At 48.6% G+C, this 26252-nt stretch overlaps 1 protein-coding gene across 3 annotated transcripts in view; it reads right to left on the bottom strand.

Moving 5' to 3' along the window:
- Positions 1 to 9102: 9102 nt before the first annotated feature.
- The window catches only part of LOC141133852 (NACHT, LRR and PYD domains-containing protein 12-like), a 220144-nt gene continuing 202994 nt past the window's right edge, over positions 9103 to 26252 (bottom strand). For all 3 annotated transcript variants that reach the window (XM_073623434.1, XM_073623436.1, XM_073623435.1), the window contains 2 exons: positions 25867 to 25943; positions 9103 to 9650 (listed from right to left, as the gene is read on the bottom strand). In XM_073623434.1, coding sequence (XP_073479535.1) covers positions 25901 to 25943 — 43 coding nt within the window. In that variant the 3' untranslated portion in view covers positions 9103 to 9650; positions 25867 to 25900. The remainder of the gene's footprint in view (positions 9651 to 25866; positions 25944 to 26252) is intronic.

Below are 26252 nucleotides of genomic sequence, written 5' to 3'. Positions count from 1 at the left end.
AATGGAGAGGTGAGAGAGGGGGAAACGTAGAGGTGAGAGAGAGGGGGAAGCAGGAGGAGAGAGGGGAAGGGAAAAGAGAGAGGGGGAAGCGAGAGGGGAAAGGGAGAGGTGGGAGGAGGAAGGCAGAGGGGGAAGGGAAAGGTGAGAGGGGGAAGGGAGAGGTGAGAGGGGGAAGGGAGAGTAGAGAGGGGGAGGGAGAGGTAAGAGGGGGGAAGGGAGAGGTGTAAGGGGAAGGGAGGGTGGGAGGGAGAGGTGAGAGGGGGGAAGACAGAGGTGAGAGGGGGAAGGGAGTGGTGAGAGAGGCAAGGTAGAGGGCAGAATGGGATGAGAGAGGAAAGAGGGGGAAGGGAGAGGTGGGAGGGGGAAGGGAGAGATGAGAGGGGGAAGGGAGAGAGGGGGAAGGAAGAGGTGAGAGATGGGGAAGGGAGAAGAGAGAGGGGGAAGGGAGAAGAGAGAGGGGGAAAGGAGATTAGAGAGGAGGAGGGAGAGGAGAGAGGAGGAGAGGAAAGAGGGGGAAGGGAGAGGAGAGAGGGGGAAGGGAGAGATGAGAGGGGGGAGGGAGAGGTGAGAGAGGGGGAAGGGAGAGGTGAGAGAGGGAAGGGAGAGGTGAGAGGGGGAAGGGAGAGATGAGAGAGGGAAGGGAGAGGTGAGAGGGGGAAGGGAGAGATGAGAGGGGGAAGAGAGAGGAGAGAGGAGGAAGGGAGAGGAGCAAGGGAGAGGAGAGAGGGGGAAGGGAGAGGTGAGAGGGGGAAGGGAGAGGGGGAGGAAGAGGTGAGAGGGAGAAGAGAGAGGGGGAAGGGAGAGGAGAGAGGGGGAAGAGAGAGGAGGAAGGAAGAGGTGGGAGGGGGAAGGGAGAGGGGGAAGGGAAAGGTGAGAGGGGGGAAGGGAGAGGTGAGAGGGGGAAGGGAGAGGAGAGAGGGGGGAAGGGAGAAGAGAGAATGATAAGAGAGAGGAGAGAGAGATAAGGGAGATGAGAGAGGGGGAGGTGAGAGGTGAGAGGTTAAGGGAGAGATTAGAGGGAGAAGGGAGAGGAGGGGAGAGGTGAGAGGTTAAGGGAGAGATTAGAGGGAGAAGGGAGAGGAGGGGAGAGAGAAGTAAGGGATAGGTGAGAGGGGGAGAGGAGAGAGGGGGAAAGAAGAGGGGGAAGAATGAGGTGGGAGGGGGGAGGGGAAAGGGGGAGAAGAGAGGGGGAAGGGAGAGGAGAGAGGGGGAAGGGAGAGGAGAGAGGGGGAAAGGAACGAGAGATGGGGGAAGGGAGAGGAGAGAGGGGAAAGGGAGACGAGAGAGGGGGAAGAGGAGAGAGGAGGAAGGGAGAGGAGAGAGGGAGAAGGGAGAGGAGAGAGGGGAAAGGGAGAGGAGAGAGGGGGAAGGGAGAGGTGAGAGGGGAAAGTGAGAGGAGATGGGGGAAGGAGAGGGGCAAGTGAGAGGTGAGAGAGAGGGAAAAGAGAGGAAAGAGGGGGAAGGGAGAGGAGAGAGGGGGAAGGGAGAGGTCAGAGGGGAAAGGGAGAGGTGAGAGAGAAAGGGAAGGGAGAGGGGGAAAAGGAGAGGAGAGGGGGAAGGAAGAGTTGAGAGGGGGAAGGGAGAGGAGAGAGAGGGGGAAGGGAGAAGAGAGAGAGGGGGAAGGGAGAAGAGAGAGATAAGGGAGAGGAGAGAGGGATAAGTGAGAGGAGAGAGGGGGAGGGGAGAGGTGAGAGGGGGAGAGGAGAGAGACAGAAGGGAGAGATGAGAGGAGGAAGGGAGAGGTGAGAGAGGGGAAGGGAGAGATGAGAGAGGGGGAAGGGAAAGGTGAGAGAGGGGGAAGGGAGAGGTGAGAGAGGGGGAAGGGAGAGGTGAGAGAGGGGGAAGGAAGAGGTGAGAGAGGGAAGGGAGAGGAGAGAGGGGGAGGGAGAGGAGAGAGGAGGAGAGGAAAGAGGGGAAGGGAGAGGTGAGAGGGGGAAGGGAGAGATGAGAGGGGGGAAGGGAGAGAGGGGGAAGGAAGAGGTGAGAGAGGGGGAAGGGAGAAGAGAGAGGGGGAAGGGAGAAGAGAGAGGGGGAAAGGAGATTAGAGAGGAGGAGGGAGAGGAGAGAGGAGGAGAGGAAAGAGGGGGAAGGGAGAGGAGAGAGGGGGAAGGGAGAGATGAGAGGGGGAAGGGAGAGGTGAGAGAGGGGGAAGGGAGAGATGAGAGGGGAAAGGGAGAGGTGAGAGAGGGGGGAAGGGAGTGGAGAGAGGGGGAAGGGAGAGGAGAGAGGGGGAAGGGAGAGGTGAGAGGGGGAAGGGAGAGGAGAGAGGGGGAAGGGAGAGGTGAGAGGGGGAAGGGAGAGGAGAGAGGGGGAAGAGAGAGGAGAGAGGGGGAAGGGAGAGGTGAGAGGGGTAAGGGGGAAGTGAGAGGGTATCGGCTGTGGAGAACAAGCTGAGAAGAAGTTGGTAATAATCACAGAATCGCAGAATAAGGTTAATAAAATATACAAAACTTTATTGATGAGTAAAAAACCTCAATGGGGTAAATCTGTAGAAAATAACACCAATAACTAGGTAATAATATTGGTAGCCCAATAATCAATCGGGATAATCGTGTCCCTTTGGGTAATGATCCATGACATGAAATCCTCCAGGGAATAATACATGATCCTCATATACAATATATCAGACATGAAATTTAATCAGAACAATCTGTGGATAAATCCATTTAGATAATATAATAAAAATGGCAGCAAGTTGTCAGTGAAGGGCAAAGCGGCTGAACAGACTCGGGACTAGGGATGAGCTTCGAGTTCGAGTCGAACTCATGTTCGACTCGAACATTGGCTGTTCGCAAGTTCACCGAACAGCGAACAATTTGGGGTGTTCGCGGCAAATTCGAATGCCGCGGAACACCCTTTAAAAGTCTATGGGAGAAATCAAAAGTGCTAATTTTAAAGGCTAATATGCAAGTTATTGTCATAAAAAGTGTTTGGGGACCTGGGTCCTGCCCCAGGGGACATGGATCAATGCAAAAAAAAGTTTTAAAAACGGCCGTTTTTTCAGGAGCAGTGATTTTAATAATACTTAAAGTCAATCAATAAATGTGTAATATCCCTTTAAATTTCGTACCTGGGGGGTGTCTATAGTGTGCCTGTAAAGGGGCGCATGTTTCCTGTGTTTAGAACAGTCTGACAGCAAAATGACATTTTGAAGGAAAAAACTCATTTAAAACTACCCGCGGCTATTGCATTGCCGACAACACACATAGAAGTTCATTGATAAAAACGGCATGGGAATTCCCCAAAGGGGAACCCCGAACCAAAATTAAAAAAAAAAAATGATGTGGGGGTCCCCCTAAATTCCATACCAGGCCCTTCAGGTCTGGTAGGGATATTAAGGGGAACCCCGGCCAAAATTTAAAAAAAAAAATGACGTGGGGTTCCCCCTAAATTCCATACCAGACCCTTCAGGTCTGGTATGGATTTTAAGGGGAACCCCGCGCCAAAAAAAAAAAAAAAAACGGCGTGGGGTCCCCCCAAAAATCCATACCAGACCCTTATCCGAGCACGCAACCTGGCAGGCCGCAGGAAAAGAGGGGGGGACGAGAGTGCGGCCCCCCCTCCCTCCTGAACCGTACCAGGCCACATGCCCTCAACATTGGGAGGGTGCTTTGGGGTAGCCCCCCAAAACACCTTGTCCCCATGTTGATGAGGACAAGGGCCTCATCCCCACAACCCTGGCCGGTGGTTGTGGGGGTCTGCGGGCGGGGGGCTTATCGGAATCTGGAAGCCCCCTTTAACAAGGTGACCCCCAGATCCCGCCCCCCCCCCTGTGTGAAATGGTAAGGGGGTACATAAGTACCCCTACCATTTCACGAAAAAAGTGTCAAAAATGTTAAAAATGACAAGAGACAGTTTTTGACAATTCCTTTATTTAAATGCTTCTTCTTTCTTCTATCTTCCTTCATCTTCTGGTTCTTCTGGCTCTTCTGGTTCTTCTGGTTCTTCCTCCGGCGTTCTCGTCCAGCATCTCCTCCGCGGCGTCTTCTGTCTTCTTCTCCTCGGGCCGCTCCGCACCCATGGCATGGGGGGGAGGCTCCCGCTCTTCTCTTCTTCTCTTCTTCTTTTCTTCTTTTCTTCTTTTCTTCTCTTCTTCTCTTCTTCTTCATTTTCTTCTCCAGGCCGCTCCGCAATCCATGCTGGCATGGAGGGAGGCTCCCGCTGTGTGACGGCGCTCCTCGTCTGACAGTTCTTAAATAACGGGGGGGGCGGGGCCACCCGGTGACCCCGCCCCCCTCTGACGCACGGCGACTTGATGGGACTTCCCTGTGACGTCACGGGGAATGCCACAGGGAAGTCCCGTCAAGTCACCGTGCGTCAGAGGGGGGCGGGGTCACCGGGTGGCCCCGCCCCCCGTTATTTAAGAACTGTCAGACGAGGAGCGCCGTCACACAGCGGGAGCCTCCCTCCATGCCAGCATGGATTGCGGAGCGGCCTGGAGAAGAAAATGAAGAAGAAGAGAAGAAGAGAAGAAAAGAAGAAAAGAAGAAAAGAAGAAGAGAAGAAGAGAAGAGCGGGAGCCTCCCCCCCATGCCATGGGTGCGGAGCGGCCCGAGGAGAAGAAGACAGAAGACGCCGCGGAGGAGATGCTGGACGAGAACGCCGGAGGAAGAACCAGAAGAACCAGAAGAGCCAGAAGAACCAGAAGATGAAGGAAGATAGAAGAAAGAAGAAGCATTTAAATAAAGGAATTGTCAAAAACTGTCTCTTGTCATTTTTAACATTTTTGACACTTTTTTCGTGAAATGGTAGGGGTACTTATGTACCCCCTTACCATTTCACACAGGGGGGGGGGGCGGGATCTGGGGGTCACCTTGTTAAAGGGGGCTTCCAGATTCCGATAAGCCCCCCGCCCGCAGACCCCCACAACCACCGGCCTGCCAGGTTGCGTGCTCAGATAAGGGTCTGGTATGGATTTTTGGGGGGACCCCACGCCGTTTTTTTTTTTTTTTTTGGCGCGGGGTTCCCCTTAAAATCCATACCAGACCTGAAGGGTCTGGTATGGAATTTAGGGGGAACCCCACGTCATTTTTTTTTTTTAATTTTGGCCGGGGTTCCCCTTAATATCCATACCAGACCTGAAGGGCCTGGTATGGAATTTAGGAGGACTCCCACGTCATTTTTTTTTTTTAATTTTGGTTCGGGGTTCCCCTTTGGGGAATTCCCATGCCGTTTTTATCAATGAACTTCTATGTGTATTGTCGGCAATGCAATAGCCGCGGGTAGTTTTAAATTAGTTTTTTCCTTCAAAATGTCATTTTGCTGTCAGACTGTTCTAAACACAGGAAACATGCGCCCCTTTACAGGCATACTATAGACACCCCCCAGGTACGAAATTTAAAGGGATATTACACTTTTATTGTTTGACTTTAAGCATTATTAAAATCACTGCTCCTGAAAAAACGGCCGTTTTTAAAACTTTTTTTTGCATTGATCCATGTCCCCTGGGGCAGGACCCAGGTCCCCAAACACTTTTTATGACAATAACTTGCATATAAGCCTTTAAAATTAGCACTTTTGATTATTCATGTTCGTGTCCCATAGACTTTAACGGTGTTCGCATGTTCGAACGAACTTTTTTCCTGTTCGCATGTTCTGGTGCGAACCGAACAGGGGGGTGTTCGGCTCATCCCTACTCGGCACAATGAAATCTTAGTAGCCGTGTTGGCAGAGAGTCATGCAGAGCAGAGATGGGGGAGTTGGCAGAAGTAAAGATGAACTTCTAGAAATGGGATCACTTGGCTAAGCTTGTCATTCAGGGGATAAAGTTCTGGTTGTGGAAGAAAAACTCTGATATAAGGCAGCAGAGAGCCGGCTATGAGATGTCTGTCTCTCCTTGGGATTGCTGATGGATCGGGTTCTGTTCTTATACAAGATAATATCAGCAACATGGAGAAAGAAATTGCAGAGAGATTCAGCAAGAAGAGAGAGACACTGGGAGTCGGGAATGCCGTATATGTTAGATAGAGCCGTATCACTTTATTATATCCAAGGAGAGGAGAGAGTGCAGGGTAGGGATGAGCTTCGCGTTTGAGTCGAACTCATGTTCGACTCGAACATTGGCTGTTTGCAAGTTCGCCGAACAGCGAACAATTTGTGGTGTTCGCGGCAAATTCGAATGCCGCGGAACACCCTTTAAAAGTCTATGGGAGAAATCAAAAGTGCTAAATTTAAAGGCTTATATGCAAGTTATTGTCATAAAAAGTGTTTGAGGACCCGGGTCCTGCCCCAGGGGACATGGATCAATGCAAAAAAAAGTTTTAAAAACGGCCGTTTTTTCAGGAGCAGTGATTTTAAAAATGCTTAAAGCCAAACAATAAAAGTGTAATATCCCTTTAAATTTTGTAGCTGGGGGTGTCTATAGTATGCCTTTAAAGGGGCACATGTTTCCCGTGTTTAGAACAGTCTGACAGCAAAATGACATTTCGAAGGAAAAAACCCATTTAAAACTACTCGCGGCTATTGCACTGCCGACAATACACATAGAAGTTCATTGATAAAAACGGCATGGGAATTCCCCACAGGGGAACCCTGAACCAAAATAATAAAAAAAAAATGACGTGGGAGTCCCCCTAAATTCCATACCAGGCCCTTCAGGTCTGGTATGGATATTAAGGGGAACCCCGCCCAAAATTAAAAAAAAAAATGACGTGGGGTTTCCCCTAAATTCCATACCATTCCCTTCAGGTCTGGTATGGATTTTAAGGGGAACCCCGCGCCAAAAAAAAAAAAAAACGGCGTGTGGGTCCCCCCAAAAATCCATACCAGACCCTTATCTGAGCACACAACCTGGCAGGCCGCAGAAAAAGAGGGGGGGGATGAGAGTGCGGCCCCCCTCCTGAACCATACCAGGCCACATGCCCTCAACATTGGGAGGGTGCTTTGGGGTAGCCCCCAAAACACCTTGTCCCCATGTTGATGAGGACAAGGGCCTCATCCCCACAACCCTGGCCGGTGGTTGTGGGGGTCTGCGGGTGGGGGGCTTATCGGAATCTGGAAGCCCCCTTTAACAAGGGGACCCCCAGATCCCAGCCCCCCCTGTGTGAAATGGTAAGGGGGTAATTACCCCTACCATTTCACTAAAAAACTGTCAAAAATGTTAAAAATGACAAGAGACAGTTTTTGACAATTCCTTTATTTAAATGCTTCTTCTTTCTTCTATCTTCCTTCATCTTCTGGTTCTTCTGGCTCTTCTGGTTCTTCCTCCGGCGTTCTCATCCAGCATCTCCTCCGCGGCGTCTTCTATCTTCTTCTCCTCGGGCCGCTCCGCACCCATGGCATGTGGGGAGGCTCCCGCTCTTCTCTTCATCTTCTTCTTCATCTTCTTCTCTTCTTCCTTCTCTTCTTCTCTTCTTCATTTTCTTCTCCGGGCCGCTCCGCACCCATGCTGGCATGGAGGGAGGCTCCTGCTGTGTAATGGCGTCTCCTCGTCTGACGGTTCTTAAATAATGGGGGGCGGGGCCACCCAGTGACCCCGTCCCCCTCTGACGCACGGGACATGACGGGACCTCCCTGTGGCATTCCCCGTGATGTCACAGGGAAGTCCCGTCAAGTCACCGTGCGTCAGAGGGGGCAGGGTCACCGGGTGGCCCCGCCCCCGTTATTTAAGAACAGTCAGTCGAGGAGACGCCGTCACACAGCGGGAGCCTCCCTCCATGCCAGCATGGATGCGGAGCGGCCCGGAGAAGAAGAGAAGAAGAGAAGAAGAGAAGAAAAGAAGAAGAGAAGAAGATGAAGAGAAGAGCGGGAGCCTCCCCCCATGCCATGAGTGCGGAGCAGCCCGAGGAGAAGAAGATAGAGGACGCCACGGAGGAGATGCTGGACGAGAACGCCGAAGGAAGAACCAGAAGAGCCAGAAGAACCAGAAGAAGAAGATGAAGGAAGATAGAAGAAAGAAGAAGCATTTAAATAAAGGAATTGTCAAAAACTGTCTCTTGTCATTTTTAACATTTTTGACAGTTTTTTAGTGAAATGGTAGGGGTAAGTACCCCCTTACCATTTCACACAGGGGGGGCGGAATCTGGGGGTCCCCTTGTTAAAGGGGGCTTCCAGATTCCGATAAGCCCCCCACCCACAGACCTTCACAACCACCGGCCAGGGTTGTGGGGATGAGGCCCTAGTCCTCATCAACATGAGGACAAGGTGTTTTGGGGGGCTACCCCAAAGCACCCTCCCAATGTTGAGGGCATGAGCCTGGTATGGTTCAGGAGGGGGGGCACACTCTCGTCCCCCCCTCTTTTCCTGTGGCCTGTCAGGTTGCGTGCTCGGATAAGGGTCTGGTATGGATTTTTGGGGGGACCCCACGACTTTTTTTTTTTTTTTTTGGCGCGGGGTTCCCCTTAAAATCCATACCAGACCCTTCAGGTCTGGTAAGGAATGTAGGGGGAACCCCACGTCATTTTTTTTTAAAATTTTGGCCGGGGTTCCCCTTAATATCCATACCAGACCTGAAGGGCCTGGTATGGAATTTAGGGGGATTCCCACGTCATTTTTTTTTTAAATTTTGGTTCGGGGTTCCCCTGTGGGGTATTCCCATGCCGTTTTTATCAATGAACTTCTATGTGTATTGTCGGCAATGCAATAGCCGCAAGTAGTTTTAAATGGGTTTTTTCCTTCGAAATGTCATTTTGCTGTCAGACTGTTCTAAACACGGGAAACATGCGCCTCTTTACAGGCATACTATAGACACCCCCCAGCTATGAAATTTATAGGGATATTACACTTTTATTGTTTGACTTTAAGCATTATTAAAATCACTGCTCCTGAAAAAACAGCCGTTTTTAAAACTTTTTTGCATTGATCCATGTCCCCTGGGGCAGGACCCAGGTCCCCAAACACTTTTTATGACAATAACTTGCATATAAGCCTTTAAAATTAGCACTTTTGATTATTCATGTTCGTGTCCCATAGACTTTAACGGTGTTCGTGTGTTCAAGCAAACTTTTTTTCTGTTCGCATGTTCTGGTGCGAACCGAACAGGGGGGTGTTCGGCTCATCCCTAGTGCAGGGAGAGGAGAAAGGGCAGAGAGAGTGCGGGAAAAATAGAGAAAATGCAATGAAAGGAGAGTGCAGGGAGAGGAGCGTGGATGATGGAGAGGAGTATGGAGAGTAGTATGGAGGATGGAGAGGAGTATGGAGGATGGAGAGGAGTATGGAGAATGGAGATTAGTATGGAGGATAGAGAGTAGTATGGAGGATGGAGAGTAGTGTGGAGGATGGAGAGGAGTATGGAGGATGGAGAGGAGTATGGAGGGTGGAGAGGAGTATGTAGGATGAAGAGGAGGATGGAGAGTAGTAGGGCAGCAGTAAGAGGAAGATGTGGTCTCTTTCTCTGCATTAGTGATTGTTCCAGTCGGCTTTTATTACTGAGAAACTTTAGAAAATGTCCTTTTCCCACCATGAACGAGTCCTAATAATGAGTCGGATCATCTTCATAGTAAGTATTGATAATATTGGAAAGTGCGGAATCCTACAGAGGGGAGAAGAGGGAATTCACAATGGGAGGTGACCATTATATCCATGAAGAGTAGAAGACTTTCCTTTAGAGGGTTGCAGAGAAATCCGAGGTGTCGGTGAGGACATCCTCTATACATGGAAGAGGTCCAGCAGACCAACACCGGGACACAATCACCAGACAAATCTCTGGCCGTCTACAAGAGATAATTGTACAATTACACCGAGATATTACATTGTATACATTCCATGAAATGTTTCATCAATACATATATATGTGAATGTGATGTGTATATCATTCCATTTTACACAGGGACTCGTCATATTAGTAATTTGGCTACTTTCCATCCACAGAAGAATTTTGGTCATGTGACCTGAGGAAGATCTGCAGATCCCAATATCAGCAGCAGAGCCGACTGAGGAGACGATTGTATTCAGAATATTGAAGATCAGCCCCATTCCCATCCCTGGAACAGCCAGGAAAGGTTTTAATATTTTCTGTTAGGAAGTGATCCAGATTTATAGAGAGGAGAAGCCAGAATCCAGGAACTGGGACTGATCAGCACTAAGAGATGGGCCAACAGTTCAATCCGAGCAAAAGTTCAGCCCGAACATCGCCTGCTCACCTGTTTCAGTGGCGGCTGGTGAAGTTTTAGGATAGGGGGGTGCCAGACCCCGCTCTTCCTTTTTGACCCCTCCCACTTGGTGAAAATGGGCATGGTTTCAGCAAAATAGTGGGCGTGGCTCTAAGGTGGTGTGGTTAGCATCTGATATGAACGAGGGATGGAGGGAGAGAGGGATGGAGGGACAGCAGGCCCAGATCCTACACTATAGGATAATAAACAATAGAAATGCGTATTCTAGAAAGTTTAACAATTAGCAGATAAAGATATTCCAAACATCTGGTGTTAGCACTTCAATCATCCCGGCACCATGGTTGTTACATTATTTCTATTATTACATTGTGATATAAAATGAAATCATTCAACTCTACATAATGCAGAATCAGTGGGAGCTCTGAGCGTGTCAATAGCCACGTCGCCTGCCACCAGATGCCATCAGGTGTCCCAAGCGGAGTCTGTGCAGCCTGTGTCCCCACCAAATGCAGCCTGTGTCCCACCAAATATAGCCTGTGCCCCACCAAATGCAGCCTGTGTCTTACCAAATGCAGCCTGTGTCTTACCAAATGCAGCCTGTGTCCCACCAAATGCAGCCAGTGGGACACCAAATGCAGCCAGTGGGACACCAAATGCAGCCAGTGGGACACCAAATGCAGCCAGTGGGACACCAAATGCAGTCTGTGTCCCACCAAATGCAGCCTGTGTCCCACCAAATGCAGCCTGTGTCCCACCAAATACAGCCTGTGTCCCACCAAATGCAGCCTATGTCTTACCAAATGCAGCCTGTGTCTTACCAAATGCAGCCTGTGTCCCACCAAATGCAGCCTGTGTCCCCCAAATTCAGCCTGTCCCCCCCAAATGCAGCATTGCCTGGGTCCCCAATGCAGCCTTGCCTGCATCCCCCAAATGTAGCCTTGCCTGTGTCCCCCAAATGCAGCCTTGCCTGTGTCCCCCAAACGCAGCCTTGCCTGTGTCCACCAAATGCAGCCTTGCCTGTGTCCACCAAATGCAGCCTTGCCTGTGTCCCCCAAATGCAGCCTTGCCTGTGTCCCCCAAATGCAGCCTTGCCTGTGTCCCCAATGCAGCCTTGCCTGTGTCCCCCAAATGCAGCCTTACCTGTGTCCCCCAAATGCAGCCTTGCCTGTGTCCCCCAAATGCAGCCTTGCCTGTGTCCCCAATGCAGCCTTACCTGTGTCCCCCAAATGCAGCCTTGCCTGTGTCCCCCAAATGCAGCCTTGCCTGTGTCCCCAATGCAGCCTTGTCTGTGTCCCCCAAATGCAGCCTTGCCTGCATCCCCCAATGCACCCTGTGCAGCCCCCCCTCATTCTCCATGGGAGCACAGCGGTAGTGTACTACTTACCTTGCTGTTGTCCTCTCCAGCGGTGTCTTCTTCATACCTCCTGTTTCCTCTCTCCCGGGCGCAATGGGAGAAAGAAAACAGGAAGTGACATCAAACTAAGATGTCAATCAAACCGCCCGGCTGTAGTAACATATACTATGAACGCCGGGCGGAAGCTACTCGGCGCCTCGGAAAGCGCCGCAAGGCGGGCTAAATGCCCGCAAATGCAGCGCCACGTCTGCAATCTCGTGATTGCATAGACGTGGTGCTTCCCATAAGTGCACTGTGTCCGGCATCGCACTGTGTCCGGCGTCCGCACACAATGCACTTAAGGACCTTTTTTTGTATATTTTTTTAAAGGGCCAGTATTGAAAAAAAAAAAAAATTGACTTTTTTTGTGACTGCCTGAGGGGGGGGCGTGATAGCACCCATGCGCCCCCTATGGACACCCAAATTTGCAGTTAGCTTGGCGGGATGTTCACCCGCTGAGCACCCAACAATGCACTGTGCGCTTCGCAGTGCATTCTAGAGGACCTAATTGGATGAAGCCAGCGGTCAGGTGCAAGGCTTTGCCAATTAGCACTGTCAGGGCCCTGATTGGACAAATGATGACTTTCTCCAATCAGGGCTCAGTGCTCATAGTCCCACCCACACTATAAATGGTTCCTTCTCATAGGAAGCCTTTGCAGTGTTGGAGTGGAGATAGATAGAGCCAGGCTCAGTTTACTCCTAGTGAGTTAGAGTGTTAATTTATTGTGACTCTGAGTGTAGAGTGTGAGTATAGTGTAGTGTCAGTGTAGAGTGTGAGTATAGTGTAGTGTCAGTGTACAGTGTGAGTATAGTGTAGTGTCAGTGTAGAGTATGAGTATAGTGTAGTGTCAGTGTAGAGTGTGAGTATAGTGTAGTGTCAGTGTAGAGTGTTAGTATAGTGTAGTGTCAGTGTAGAGTGTGAGTATAGTGTAGTGTCAGTGTAGAGTGTGAGTTTAGTGTAGTGTCAGTGTAGAGTGTTAATGTATTATTAGTATAGTATGTGAGTATTTTGTGTCAGTATAGTGTAGTGTGTGTGTAGAGTTTTAGTATACTGTTAGTATAGTATGTGAGTATAGTGTAGTGTGTTGGTGTAGTGAAGTGTTTTACATAACATTTAGTGTTGTATACCCTTTTTCTTGGTTGCTGCATGCTTTTTTTTTTCTGTCCCCTGCCTGTCCCCTTTTTTTTAAATTGTCAGATGCAGTTTTTATGACTATGACGCTGGTGTTCCCCCTTTTTTATTTTATTTTTTTTATAGTTTTTACATTTCTGTCAGTGGACGTCCTCAATTTAAAGTTCAACAAACACCACTTTTCATTGAATAAAGTGCATCCAATCACACATTTCCTAGTTTCTAATAAATTTGGGTAACAATCCCCCATCATATCTGGGAGGCCAACACGGAGAGGCAGACGTTCCCATGGCACTATAAGGGGTCCAGCAGTGTATGTGTCCACAGAGAAAGGTGGATGTGGACATTTTACACAGGGACTCTGTGTTATTTACATCCAAAGTCTGCCAAAGAGACACCATAATTTATCCAAAAAATCTCCAATCTTGTTCCCAGTGCACTACATTGTGGCCTCATCATACAGACTGGCCCCCAAGCCATTATTTATAAAATAAAGAAAGCTTGCAGGAAAAAAACAATTTAAATGTAATTTTTTTCTTTATAAGTGTCAGTTTTGCTGCAGCAGGTCCTATACATGGTACAAATGTACCACTTTATAGGCAGACTAAGGAGGCCCCCCCGACAATATATTTAAATGAATTTTTAATTTTTACAGTTTTACTTTAAGCATCATTTAAATCACTGCTCCTTTAAAAAAGATTGTTTTTAAAAAATGTTTTTAAATTGATGTCCCCCAGGGCAGTACCCGGGCCCCCAAACCCTCTTTATGACCAATTTCTTGCATATAAGCCTTCAAAATGGGAACTTTTGATTTTTACAGTTCGGGTCCCATAGACTTCAATAGGGTTTGCCGTTTGGGTCCAAACTTTTGTGATGTTTGAAAGTTCTGACATGAACCGAACAAGGGGGTGTTCAGCCCATCACTAATGACTACACGTAATGCTCTGCAGTGGGAAGGGTGACACACAATGCTGCGGTGGGGATGGATGATACACAATGCTCTGACAGGGGGTGATACACAATGAACTGAGAAGGGGGTGACACAGAATCTGCCTGTGAGGGTGACACAGAATCTGCCTGTGAGGGTGACATAGAATCTGCCTGGGGGTGACACAGAAACTGCCTGGGGGGTGACACAGAATGCCCCGGGGGGGGTGACACAGAATCTGCCTGGGGGTGACAGTTAAAATAAAACATTGTTTTCCAATTAAAATTGTGTCAGTAAAATGTATTGTCAGTAAACGTTGACACAACAGGACAGTGTCTTGTATGAATAAAGAGAGTGCTGGAGTAGAAGGAGAGGAAAGGATTAGAGTAGGGATGGCATGACATGTGAGGACAGCACAGTCATGCTTTTGAAAAGAAAAATTTGTCCGCTTTAAGAAAGGGGGAGTGGCTGGAGCAGGGGAGGTGCTCGGGTCAGTAAGCTAGGAGGAAGGGGAGTGACGTCACTAGTGAGCGGCGGAGGAGATGATTCTACACACTCTCACTGTTCCCACTCTCTGCATGCTCGGTAATGGCGACGATGGGTGAATTAATGTCACAGCTCCGAGCGGCGGCAGCTGCACAAGGGACAGACTGGTTGCCGGCACAGGTAATGGTCATTATAAATGAAGAGAGAGCAGCGCCGAACGGGGGGAGACCAGTGACTCCACGTGCTCGGTGGTCAGGGACGGGGGAGCCCAGCACAGCACATGGTTCTGCCCCCCCTGTTTTTCACAGATGCCAGGAACATGCAACCAGGGCTGCAGGAGAAGATCAGAGCAGCCAGTTGGCCATGCCTCGGGATGCTGGCCAGGCTGTTGGGGCGGCCATAAGTCCCATGTTGAACAGAGGGAGGACCATAAGGAGCGCTGTGACAGTGGTGAGTGAGGCAGAGGGTGAGCAATGGATGCCCAGACCAGGAGAAGGAACAGGAGTCCATCAATGCAGGCAGCAAGTGGGTCTGACGTGACAGGACAGAGAGAAGGATGGGAACAGCAACACAGACCCCCGGCAACCAGAGCAGGACCCTCTGGGGTGCAGCCAGTGTTTGTTTGGCTGGAGGAGAACAGCAACAGATCGGAGGGAGAAGTGTCAGGGTCGGAAGGGGATGAGGACCAGGGACATCTGCCAGGGGTGGATTCCGGAGTGGCGGCTGGTGGGCCCAGTCCTGGGCAGCCCGGTGAGTGTATTTCTTCCTTATCTGTCTCTTTTTTACTAAAAAATTTTTGGATCAGGGTAGTAAGCGGGGGTCCCTGGGGGAAGGTAGTTCATCAGGGACAGGTGGTGACAGGCCCCACACAGAACAGCCTAGGGATGCAGGACTATTGCAGGTAGAGCAGGCCTGCAGGATTTACTGTTGGGTTTGAGGGACTTGGTACAGCGCTTTGAGCAGAGCACAGGGGACAGTCCGTCACCAGCGCAGGCATGGGCGCCGACACAAGGTAAGGATCGTGCAGCGATGGCCCCACCACTGTCAGCAGTCACTACCAGGGTTGCAGACGATTTGCCTGCGACGGCAGCAGGAACAGGGACGGCGGTAGTCAATTCTCCCGACGTACCAGCCAGCGTTTTGGCCCCAGACAGCCAGGGAAAGGCAGGGGAGAAAAAAGCGGATTCGGTCAGGACTCTGCAAAAAGCAACGTTTATGTCTGTTTTGAGGGCCCCCTGGGTGCCCATCTTAAAACGGAGGTAAAAGAAAAAATTTGGAAAGGGGAATATGTGGAGATCTTTACATTATTGCCGCTAGAGAAAATCTGGACAGATTGAAGCCAGAAGAAAGCAAGAAGGAGGATGAGGAAAAACGCAGATATTGGCTGATTCCTCATACTTTTTCAAGCTGGTTACAGGTGTTCGCCATCTTGAAAAGTGTAGTGGGGAAAAGACCCCAGAACACTGTTCGGCTTTGTTCGTATATCTAGAAGTCATTAGCGAGACACACCAGACGTATGGCGGTGTGGCTTGGCTACGGTACGACAAACAGTTTTGACAACGGATGGCCGTCCGACCGTCACTGCACTGATACCACAAGGATATTAGCCTGTGGATCAAGCTTATGACAGCGGCGGGGGCTCCCAATCAGTTTTTTCAGGCAGGGGTCGGAAGTACCGCAGCCTCAGGACAACCGACCGACAAAAGATGGGGCTTCTGTTGGCAATTCAACAAGGGCACATGTAAGTATAGGGCAAACTGTCGCTTCAAACACACGTGTTCTGGCTTCGGGGGATCCCATGCACTATCAAAGTGTTTCAGAATAGGGAAGGGGCATGGCGGAGAGCCTGCGAGTAAGAGGGATGACACTGGTGCTGGTGGAAAGGATGCTCCCTTTCCTCAGTAGATACCCTGACCGGAAAGCGGCTCAGTTGTTAGAATCGGGTTTCTCTAGCGGTTTCAAAATACTGTGCTCATTGGCAAATGTCCCACCCATAAGAATTTACATTTGGCCCTGCTGCATCCGGCAGTGGTTTTGGAAAAACTTGGGAAAGAGGTAAATCTGGGGCGAATGTCTGGCCCTTTTAATACAGTTTCTCTTCCAGACTTCGTGGTCTCTCCATTGGGAGTAGTTCCCAAAAAAGAGCCAAAAAAGTTCAGATTGATTCACCACCTTTCCTTTCCAAAGGGAAGGTCGGTCAATGATCGGTCAGTGATTCGAGTGCTCCGGAGGAGTGTGCGGTAACATACACTTCTTTTGAAGCAGCGATATAATGGATTTGTCGTTATTGGCAGGGGTCACTGATGGCGAAAGCGGATATTGAATCAGCTTTCCGGCTTTTGCCGGTTCATCCAGACAGTCGCGTCTGCTAGGCTGTACATGGAATGGGGCATACTATGTGTATTGTTGTCTCCTGATGGGGTGCTCCATCTCATGTGCTTTCTTCGAAACTTTCGGATCCTTTTTGGAATGGGTAGTACGGGACGTCTCCGGGATTAACTCGGTCATTCACTATCTGGATCTGGACTTCTTATGTGTTGGCCCACCGGGTTCCAACATTTGTGCCGTCCTGTTGGGGACATTGCAACATATAGCGGAACGTTTCAGGATCCTGTTAGCTCCGGAAAAAACAAAGAAAAAAAAGGGCCCCACGTCAACCATTGTTTGTTTTCCTGGGAATTGAAGTGGTATTGATTGGGATGGAATGCCGATGGACAAGCTGGGAAATCTCAAAGCAGAAGTGCGTGGGACAATTGGAAGGTGCAAGTTACAGTTGCGTCAGTTACAATCTTTGTTGGAGAAGCTAAATTTTGCTTGCCAAATAATTCCCATAGGTAGGGTTTTTTGCGGCCGGCTGTTGGCAGCAACCACTGGAGTCAAGGCGCCGACGGACTTGAGTCTCAACAGTGAGCACAGAGTGGACTTGCGGGTGTGGCAGGACTTCCTGGAGTTGTTCAATGGGCGCGCTCTATGGATGTCGGGTCCCATCAGCAATTGCAATTTGGAGTTGTTCCTGGATGCTGTAGGCTCCACGGGCTATGGGGCCTTCTTTCAGGGACAGTGGAGCGCTGCCTGTTGGCCCCCAGCATGGAGTGAGGCTGGGTTCTTGAAGAACTGAAGAACTGTAACTGTTTCCGATTGTAGTAGCAATGGAAATATGGGGGGAATCCTTCCGTAACTTGAAAGTGCGTCTCACTTGTGACAACCTTGGGGTCGTCCAGGTAGTTAACTGCTTGTCGGTGACATCCATGCCTGTGGTCAGGTTGCTGCGACTTTTGGTACTGCGCTCTTTGCAATTGAATGCTTTCATTTACACTGTGCACTTACCAGGGGTTGATAACACCTTGGCTAATGCTTTGTCTCGTTTTCAGTGGGACAAGTTCTGGGAGTTGGCACCAGATGCGGAGCAACATGGGGTCACCTGTCCCGACTGGATGTGGAACATTGCCTTGGGAATGCAGCACGGTGGATTCATCGCTCCGTGAATATGGCTACTTGGGGTGTCTACTCCAAGGTATGTCAAGAATGGTTAGCATGCTTGCACAGGCTTAAGATTGCCCCCGAGGGTCGAGAGGTGGCCCACTCAGTTTTCTATTTTATTAATATGGGATTAGAGAGGTGTATCTCAGCAGCTGCCATTGATCGGTAGTTGGCAGGTTTGGCCTTTCTCTTCAAATTACAAGGGCAACGGGACTATACTAAGGATTTCTAGGTGAAACAAGCAGTAAAGGAGTACAGGAGATTGCATAAGAAGAGGGATGGGCGGCACCCAGTTTCCTTTGACGTGCTACACATCTTATTTTTGCATTTGAGTAACATTCGCAGCTTAGAGTATGAATGTGCTCTATTTGCACTGGCTTTCTTTGGGGCGTTACATATAAGCAAGCTAGTCAGCCCTTTGAAACGGTCTCAAGGGGGGCTGCTGGTGGGGGATGTGGATTATTTGCAGTATTCGGTCAGAATGTGAGTAAGACGGTCAAAAACTCATCAGACCGGTAAGGGCATGTGACTTGAAGTGTTCCGGATTACGGAGTCATACATTTGTCCGGTAAGAGCGGTGATATCTTTCTGGGACATGCGTCCTGGGTTCACAGGCTCGTTTCTGATACATAGCGATGGGTTGTCCTTGTCAAGGTTCCAATTCATAGCCGTATTTCGAAACTGTTTGACAGCGGCCGGCAATGACCCAAAAAGTTACGCCTCTCATTCTTTCCGAATAGGGGCAGCCACAGAGGCTTCCAGGGTTGGTCTTAGTTATGAAGCAGTTAAGCGTATTGGTAGGTGGGACTCGCACAGATTTAAGATTTATATTCGCCCACATTTGTTACAGAATTAGGTCTCACTTGGGTTTTTCAGGGTTTTATTTTAGTGTTTTATTTATGGGGGAGATTACTATTTTGTGTTGTCATTTTTTTGTTCACATGTGGAGAGGTTGGCCTAGTTTGGATCCTGGGTCCCTCATACGTTTACTGGGGGCCGCACGAGCTGATGTTCGGCCGAATGGTAGGCAGTTGGGCATCCCCAGACAGGAAGCTCAGGTCAGATGGATCGAGGTACTGGGTATGCTTTGGAACAGTGTGCGTTCGGAAGTACACAGGTTCTCCCATTTGGACAGGGCACCAGACATTTTGGTGCTACATGTGGGAGGGAACGACATGGGAGCCAGGTCTATACGGGATCTCATATGGGACGTAAAATGTGACTTTTTAGGTTTATGTGCGGCTTTCCCCAGGATGGTCATTGTTTGGTCAGATATGGTGGGCAGGATGTTTTGGCGGTGGGCATGGTCAGCTAAAAAAGTTGATAGGGTCCAAGTGAAAGTAAACAAGGAAGTGAGCAGGTTTGTTATAAGGAACGGGGGTGTGGTCATACATCATAGAGAGCTGGAGGTGGATACATGGAGTTATCTCAAGAGCGATCGGGTGCACCTTAATGAAGTAGGAACCGATCTTTGGGCTCTAAGTTTGCAGGAAGGCATACAGCGAGCACTGAGGGTGTGGAGGTGCACACAAGGGTAAGGTTTTACCCATTTTCGTGCTGTGGCAGTGGTTGGGTTTTTGGAGGAGGAGAAGATGGATGTTATATGTATATAACATGGTTGGTACCCATCTGTGGTATGGGGTTCTCAGGTATCTTCTGGTTAACAAGGGGTTAACCGTGAAGGGGTAAATGGTAGGTCACTGCGAAGGTTGAGTACCGTCTCTGAGTCGGGGGGCTTGCGACTGGAGGCCTAAAGTTAAAAGAAGTTTGTCGCAGTGACCAGTGGTGTGTGTTCCCCTCGAAGACCCCCAAAAAGCACATAAAAAGTTGATTAAGAGTTATTTAAAATGTTATTTATTTAATTTGATGGTAATTGTTAATAAAAAGGCCGCCAAGGCCATTTACTCCAAAATCTTGTCACGTTATTTGTGGGGGGGATTTGGAGGGGTTAGATTTTATGTTTAACCACTTCAATACCAGGCACTTATGCACCTTCCCGCCCAGACCAATTTTCAGCTTTCAGCGGTCTCACACTTTGAATGACAATTACTCAGTCATGCTACACTGTATCCAAACAAAATGTTTATCATTTTCTTCTCACAAATAGAGATTTCTTTTGGTGGTATTTAATCACCACTGGGTTTTTCATTTTTTGCGATATAAGCAAAAAAACAGCGAAAATTTTGAAAAAAACGTAATTTTTTTAGTTTCTATCGTAAAATTTTGCAAACAAGTCATTTTTCTTCATAAATTTGTGCCAAAATGTATACTGCTACATATCTTTGGTAAAAATAACCCAAATTAATGTATATTATTTGGTCTTTGTGAAAGTTATAGAGTCTACAAACTATGGTGCCAATCACTGAAAATTGATGTACTATCTCACCTGAAGGCCTATCTCATTTCTTGAGACACTAACAAGCCAGGAAAGTACAAATACCCCCCAAATTACCCCTTTTTGGAAAGTAGACAGTCCAATGTATTTACTAAGAGGCTTGGTAAGTTTTTTGAAGCTGTAATTTTTTCTTACAATTCTTGAGAAAATTAAAACTTTTTTTTTACACAAACTGGTCATATTAACAGGTTATTTCTCTCACACAGCATATGCATAATTGCAACTACACCCCAAAATACATTCTGCTACTCCTCCTGAGTATAGCGATACCACATGTGTGAGACTTTTACACAGCCTGGCCACATACAAAGGGCCAACACTGAAGTAGCACTTTCAGGCGTTCTACAAGCATAAATTGCACATATCCTTTCTCAACCACCTATTACACTTTTGAAGGCGCTGGAGCACCAGGACAATTGAATTGTCCACAAAATGACCCCATTTTGGAAAGCATACACCCCAACGTATAATCTATGAGGCATAATGAGTCTTTTGAACGGTTCATTTTTTTCCAGAAGTTTTTGGAAAATGTGGAAAAAAATTGAAAATGCATTTTTTTTACACAAAGTTGTCCATTTATAAGATATTTCTAACACATAGCATGTACATAGCAAAAATTACACACCAAAATGCATTCCTCTACTCCTCCTGAGTATGGCAATACCACATGTGTGAGGCTTTTACACAGCCTGGCCACATACAAAGGCCCAACATTGAAGTAGCACTTTCATGCGTTTTACAAGCATAAATTGCACATATCCTTTCTCAACCACCTATTACAGTTTTGAAGGCCCTGGAGCACCAGAACGATCGAATTATCCACAAAATGACCCCATTTTGTAAAGCACACACCCCAACGTATAATCTGTGAGGCATTATGAGTCTTTTGAACGGTTCATTTTTTTCCAGAAGGTTTTGAAAAAAGTGAAAAAAAAATGAAAATGCATTTTTTTTACACAAAGTTGTCCCTTTTTAAGATATTTCTAACACATAGCATGTACATAGCAAAAATGACACCCCAAAATGCATTCCTCTACTCCTCCTGAGTATAGCGATACCACATGTGTGAGACTTTTACACAGCCTGGCCACATACAAAGGGCCAACACTGAAGTAGCACTTTCAGGCGATCTACGAGCATAAATTGCACATATCCTTTCTCAACCACCTATTACACTTTTGAAGGCGCTGGAGCACCAAGACAATTGAATTGTCGACAAAATGACCCCATTTTGGAAAGCACACACCCCAATGTATAATCTGTGAGGCATAATGAGTCTTTTGAACGGTTAATTTTTTTCCAGAAGGTTTTGAAAAGTTTTTGGAAAATGTGGAAAAAAAATGAAAATGCATTTTTTTTACACAAAGTTGTCCATTTATAAGATATTTATAATGCATAGCATGTACATAGCAAAAATGACACCCCAAAATACATTCTGCTACTCCTCCTGAGTATGGCGATACCACATGTTTGAGACTTTTACACAGCCTGGCCACATACAGAGGCCAAAAATCCAAGTAGCACCTCCAGGCATTCTAGCAGCATTAATTACACATATCATTTTCTGACTACCGATCACATTTTTGCAGGCCCTTCATATTTCTAACACATAGCAGGTACATACCAAATAACAAAAGATTACCTGTGGTTTTAGAAGTGCAGTGGTCCACAGAGGAGAGCATCGGTCCAGGCAGCAGGCAGGAATGAGGTCAGCGACAGCAAAAGCAATCATCCAGGCAGCAGGCAGGAATACTGTCCATAGTTCATACAGGCAGAGATACTGTCAGCACAGCCAGAGCACAGCCAGAGCACAGCCAAAGCACAGCCAGAGCGCAGCCAAAGCACAGGTCCAGGTAGCAGGCAGAGGTGTCCCGGCAGAAATACTGTCCAAAGTCAGTAGAGGCAGCAGGCAGATATATGGTCAACACAGCCAAAGTATTGGTCCAAACAGCAGGAAGAAACATGGTCCATAATGTCATGGGTCTTTACAGGCAGCAATATGGTCAGCACAGCCAAAGTATTGGTCCAGGCAGCAGAAAGGGCCATCAAGCTTAGGGCCAGGGGGACAGGGGTAGAGGCTTCTCCCACCCAAATCGCTTTGAAGCCTCCGGGCAACCAGACCCTGTTCTGGGAGCACAGAAAACGAAAAACTGGTTTTCTCTACTCAGAACACTATTCTGAAGCCCCTCACATATGTGAGACCCCTGTGTACTAAAGTAGATGGCCAAAAGATCAGTCCAAGTGGCAGGCAAAAACATGGTCGATTAACAGGCCAAGGTCGGTACACGTGGAAGTCAGAAACGTGGTTTAAATCGGCAGGCAGAGGCATCGTCGGTAAACAGGCTGAGGTTGGTACACGTGCAAGTCAGAAACGTGCAGAAACAGCAAGCAAAGACATTGTCATTAAACAGGCCAGGGTCAGTTAATTAACATGGTAGCAGGCAAATTGGGAAATGGCAGTCTGGTAATAATACAGGGAACTAATATTGGATGAATGCATGATAATTTCTGAAGCAATCTCCGATGCACAGGCCAGGTTGGGAGGGACATTGGGGACAATAATAGCTGGAATCTCTTCTTACTCCTCCTCTGCTGTACACACTGCATTTCTTTTGGCGTCTTCTTCCAGGTTCTGTGGGGGGAATGCTATAGGGAAGGTGTTGCTCGTGAAGTCTACTCACAGCATCCGAGCGAATGCTTCCTGGGGCGGGACCTTGTTGGTAAATGAGGGCAGTGACGATCAATTAAAAATACTTGAGGTAGGTGACTTGTTGGTTTTGAGTTGCTTTTTGGTAGCAGACAAACAAATTAAAAAGGGCCATGTGAAAAAGGTGAAAGGCAACTTTCTTGTACCAGTAATGGGACTTTCTGTTTGATAAGTAGGGCTGTAGCATCTGATCATTTAAATCCACCCCCCCCATATACATATTGTAGTCATGAACACATTCGGGCTTTACAATGGGGCCGCGTCTTCTTTGGATCTCCACCACGGTGTCATTGTGGATGGTAGAGAGCATGTGGACATCTTTTTTGTCCCTCCACTTCATGGCCAACACCCCCTCGTTCCTCATGAATGCCGATTCTCCCTTTCTTAATTTTTTTGCCAACAGATTTTGTGGGAATCCCTTACGTTTTTTTTTTAAGGTACCACAGGCCGGGGTTTTTTATTATAAAGGTGACGAAAAAGGGGCAGGCTGGTATAGTAGTTGTCGACATATAAATGGTATCCTTTGTCGAATAGGGGGTATGCCAGCTCCCAGACAATTTTCCCACTGGTTCCAATATATGTGGGGCAATCATGGGGCTGGAGCTGGGAATCTTTGCCTTCGTAGATCCGGAATGTGAAGACATATCCAGTGGCTCGATCGCATAATTTATTTAACTTCACCCCATACCTGGATCTCTTGCTTGGTATATACTGCTTGAAGTGCAGTCGGCCAGTGAAATGTATGAGGGACTCGTCCACACAAATTTTTTGGTCTGGGATGAAAACTTCTCTGAATCGCTGGGAAAAGGAATTGATTAGGGGGGTATCTTGAACAATTTGTCATGGTTGGGATGATCTCGGGGAGGGCACTGGGAATTGTCACTGAAGTGGAGAAAATGCATAATCATTTTGTATCTTGTCCTGGACATGGCAGCGGAATATATGAGCATGTGTTGGATGGGGTGGGTGGAACAATAGGCATGGGCTTCATTCTTTTTTGTAAGCCCCATATTAAAAGTTAGGCCCAAAAACAATTTAAATTCATCCAGTGTGACATATCGCCACTGGAACATGCGGTCGTAGGAAGAATTGGGGTTGGCAGCAATACATTGGGATGCATATAAATTAGTTTGATCCACCATATTCTGCAGTAAATCTTGTGGGAAAAATAAAGAAAAATAATCGAATTCAGAAAAATTCGTAGTGTCGGGCTGCACACCTGGCTGTGCGATGAAAGGGGGGATGATAGCAGGTCCTGAGTTGGCAGGCAACCATAAGGGGTTTGCCAGGGCATCGGGAAAGTAGGACTGGGGCTGGGTTCTTCGGGTTGGGTGGGTAATTCCAGTGCTTGTACTGGGCTCCTCTTCCTCTTCCTGGGGTCTGGTGCTGCTGGTGGTAATTCCAGTGCTTGTACTGGGCTCCTCTTCCTCTTCCTGGGGTCTGGCGCTGCTGGTGGTGGGCAGATCTCCTGATCTTGGTCCTGATCTTGGTCCTGATCTCAATCTTTTGGGAGGGACGGTTTCCTCCGTGGACTCGGACTCTGATCCACTATTCTCCACTGGCTCGTATTCCGAACCAGATGATGTGAGCTCCCCGCTGGTCCCATCATCCGACATGGTAAAAATCTCATATGCCTCCTCAGGTGTGTAAACCCTTTGGGACATTATGGCAATTCTTATTGGCGGGCCTGTGTGGTGGTACAGATGGCGGTATGGGTGGTGGTACCGATGGAGGTACGGGTGGTGGTGGTGGCGGTACCGGTGGCGGTACGGGTGGTGGTGGTACCAATGGTGGTACAGGTGGTGGTGGCGGTACCGGTGGCGGTACAGGTGGTGGTGGTACCAATGGTGGTACGGGTGGTGGTGGCGGTACAGGTGGTGATGGCGGTACAGGTGGCAGTATGGGTGGTGGTGGTACCGATGGCAGTACTGACGGTGGTACGGGTGGTGGTGGTACCGATGGCGGCACTAGTGGCGATACTGGTAGCGGCCTGTGTGGCAGTATAGATGGTGGGCCTGATGGAGATACTAGTGGCGTTACTGGTGGTGGTACAGATGGCGGTACTGGTAGCCTGTGTGGCGGTACCAATGGCGGTGGGCCTGTGACAGATGGGCTGGTTGACAGATGGGCTGAATGACAGATGGGCTGATTGACAGATGGGCTGATTGACAGATGGGCTGATTGGCTGGGCTGTGTGACAGGTCCTCTTTATTGGGGGGCCATGTTGTGCACAGTACAGAACAATACAGACACTGATTCACTCACTGATCCCTGCTCTCTCCTCTCATGATCGGTGTGTGAGGAGAGAGCAGGGATCAGATAGTAACAGCTACTGACTTGTTTACATTTGTGACAGGCTGTGATTGGACACAGCTGGTCACCTGGTAAACAGCCAATTTCATTGGCTGTTTACCGATCGGGGAAGCGCTGTGTCCAAGGGACACTCGCCTTCCTCGATCACTGCTCTGGATGCCTTCGGCGGCGCACAGGGAGCGCGCTGCCGAGTTTATTGTGACAGGTGATCGGCTGTGACTTTGACACAGCCGATCACGGGGTAAACAGCCAATAGAATTGGCTGTTTACCTAGATCGGGGAAGCGCTGTGTCCTAGGGACACGCACCGCCGCCGATCGCCATGCTGCGCGCTCCCGCGGGCATGCGCCGGCATGTTATCCTGCTGGACGTCATATGACGTCCAGTCAGGATAACTCAACCACTTCCCGGACGTCAATATGCTATTGACCGGGCGGGAAGTGGTTAACGGGTGGTTTAAGTGACTGTGGGTTAGGTCCTTCACATGTCAAGTTTGTTGTAATGTTTGGTCCTTGTGCCATTGTCACAGAAAAGCATCCAGGAGCCAATCCACATGCATCTCTGAAAGTGCGGGTGCCGCTGTCACTCATAGAGAGGAAGCAAGGCAGAGGCAGGGCTTGAGCTCAGAGCCCCGGATTTCCAATCAGATGACAATGGAGGCGGAGCTGTAGCGGTGATCTCATGTGCAGTGCAGCCAGTGTGTCACCGCAGGCTTGTAGTACAATAGATGGGAGCGCACATGCGCGGGTGCCCCTATCAGATCAGTGCTGTGAAGGGGGCGCCGGTCACACAACAACACAGGAAGTGGGCAATACTGAGCAGAAATGACGCCATTTAGAAGGGGAAAAGAATACAAAGATCACTATTACTGGAATTCTATATTTAGGGATCAGAAAGAGAAAATAAAAGCTGAGAGTTCATATGACTTTACTCTGATACCATTCCATTCTGGACATTCTCTTCATATCAGGATCCGTGTATTACCTGAGAGGGGGAGGAGCTCCCACACATCATTTTCTTATCTGCATCTGTCTATAGATACTTCCCAGCCTTCTTCATTCCTTCATAGAAGAATAAAATGAGAGTGTTAGAGGAGGAAATGTTGCTGTGATGATGGAAAAGGGGGGAGGGGTTCATACTGTGCTCTGTAAGAAATGATGGAAAAGTGATGGGCCCTCACCATGGCAGGGCACAAACACTTATGTCCATCCAACCATTGGGAAAGCAGACTGTATGCAGGGGCGTAACTACCACCATAGCGACCCATGCGGGCGCTATGGGGCCCGCAGCCGAGTGGGGCCCAGTGAGGATAAGAGTACCACCGGCACAGTCTCCCAGCCAGGGGAAGAGAGAGGAAAGGAAGAGGTGAG

The sequence above is a fragment of the Aquarana catesbeiana genome, linkage group LG03 (genome assembly GCF_042186555.1).
Source record: "Aquarana catesbeiana isolate 2022-GZ linkage group LG03, ASM4218655v1, whole genome shotgun sequence".
NCBI lineage: Eukaryota > Metazoa > Chordata > Amphibia > Anura > Ranidae > Aquarana > Aquarana catesbeiana.
The sequence above is the reverse complement of the archived record's forward strand: the minus strand, read 5'-3'. Positions and strand labels throughout refer to the sequence as shown.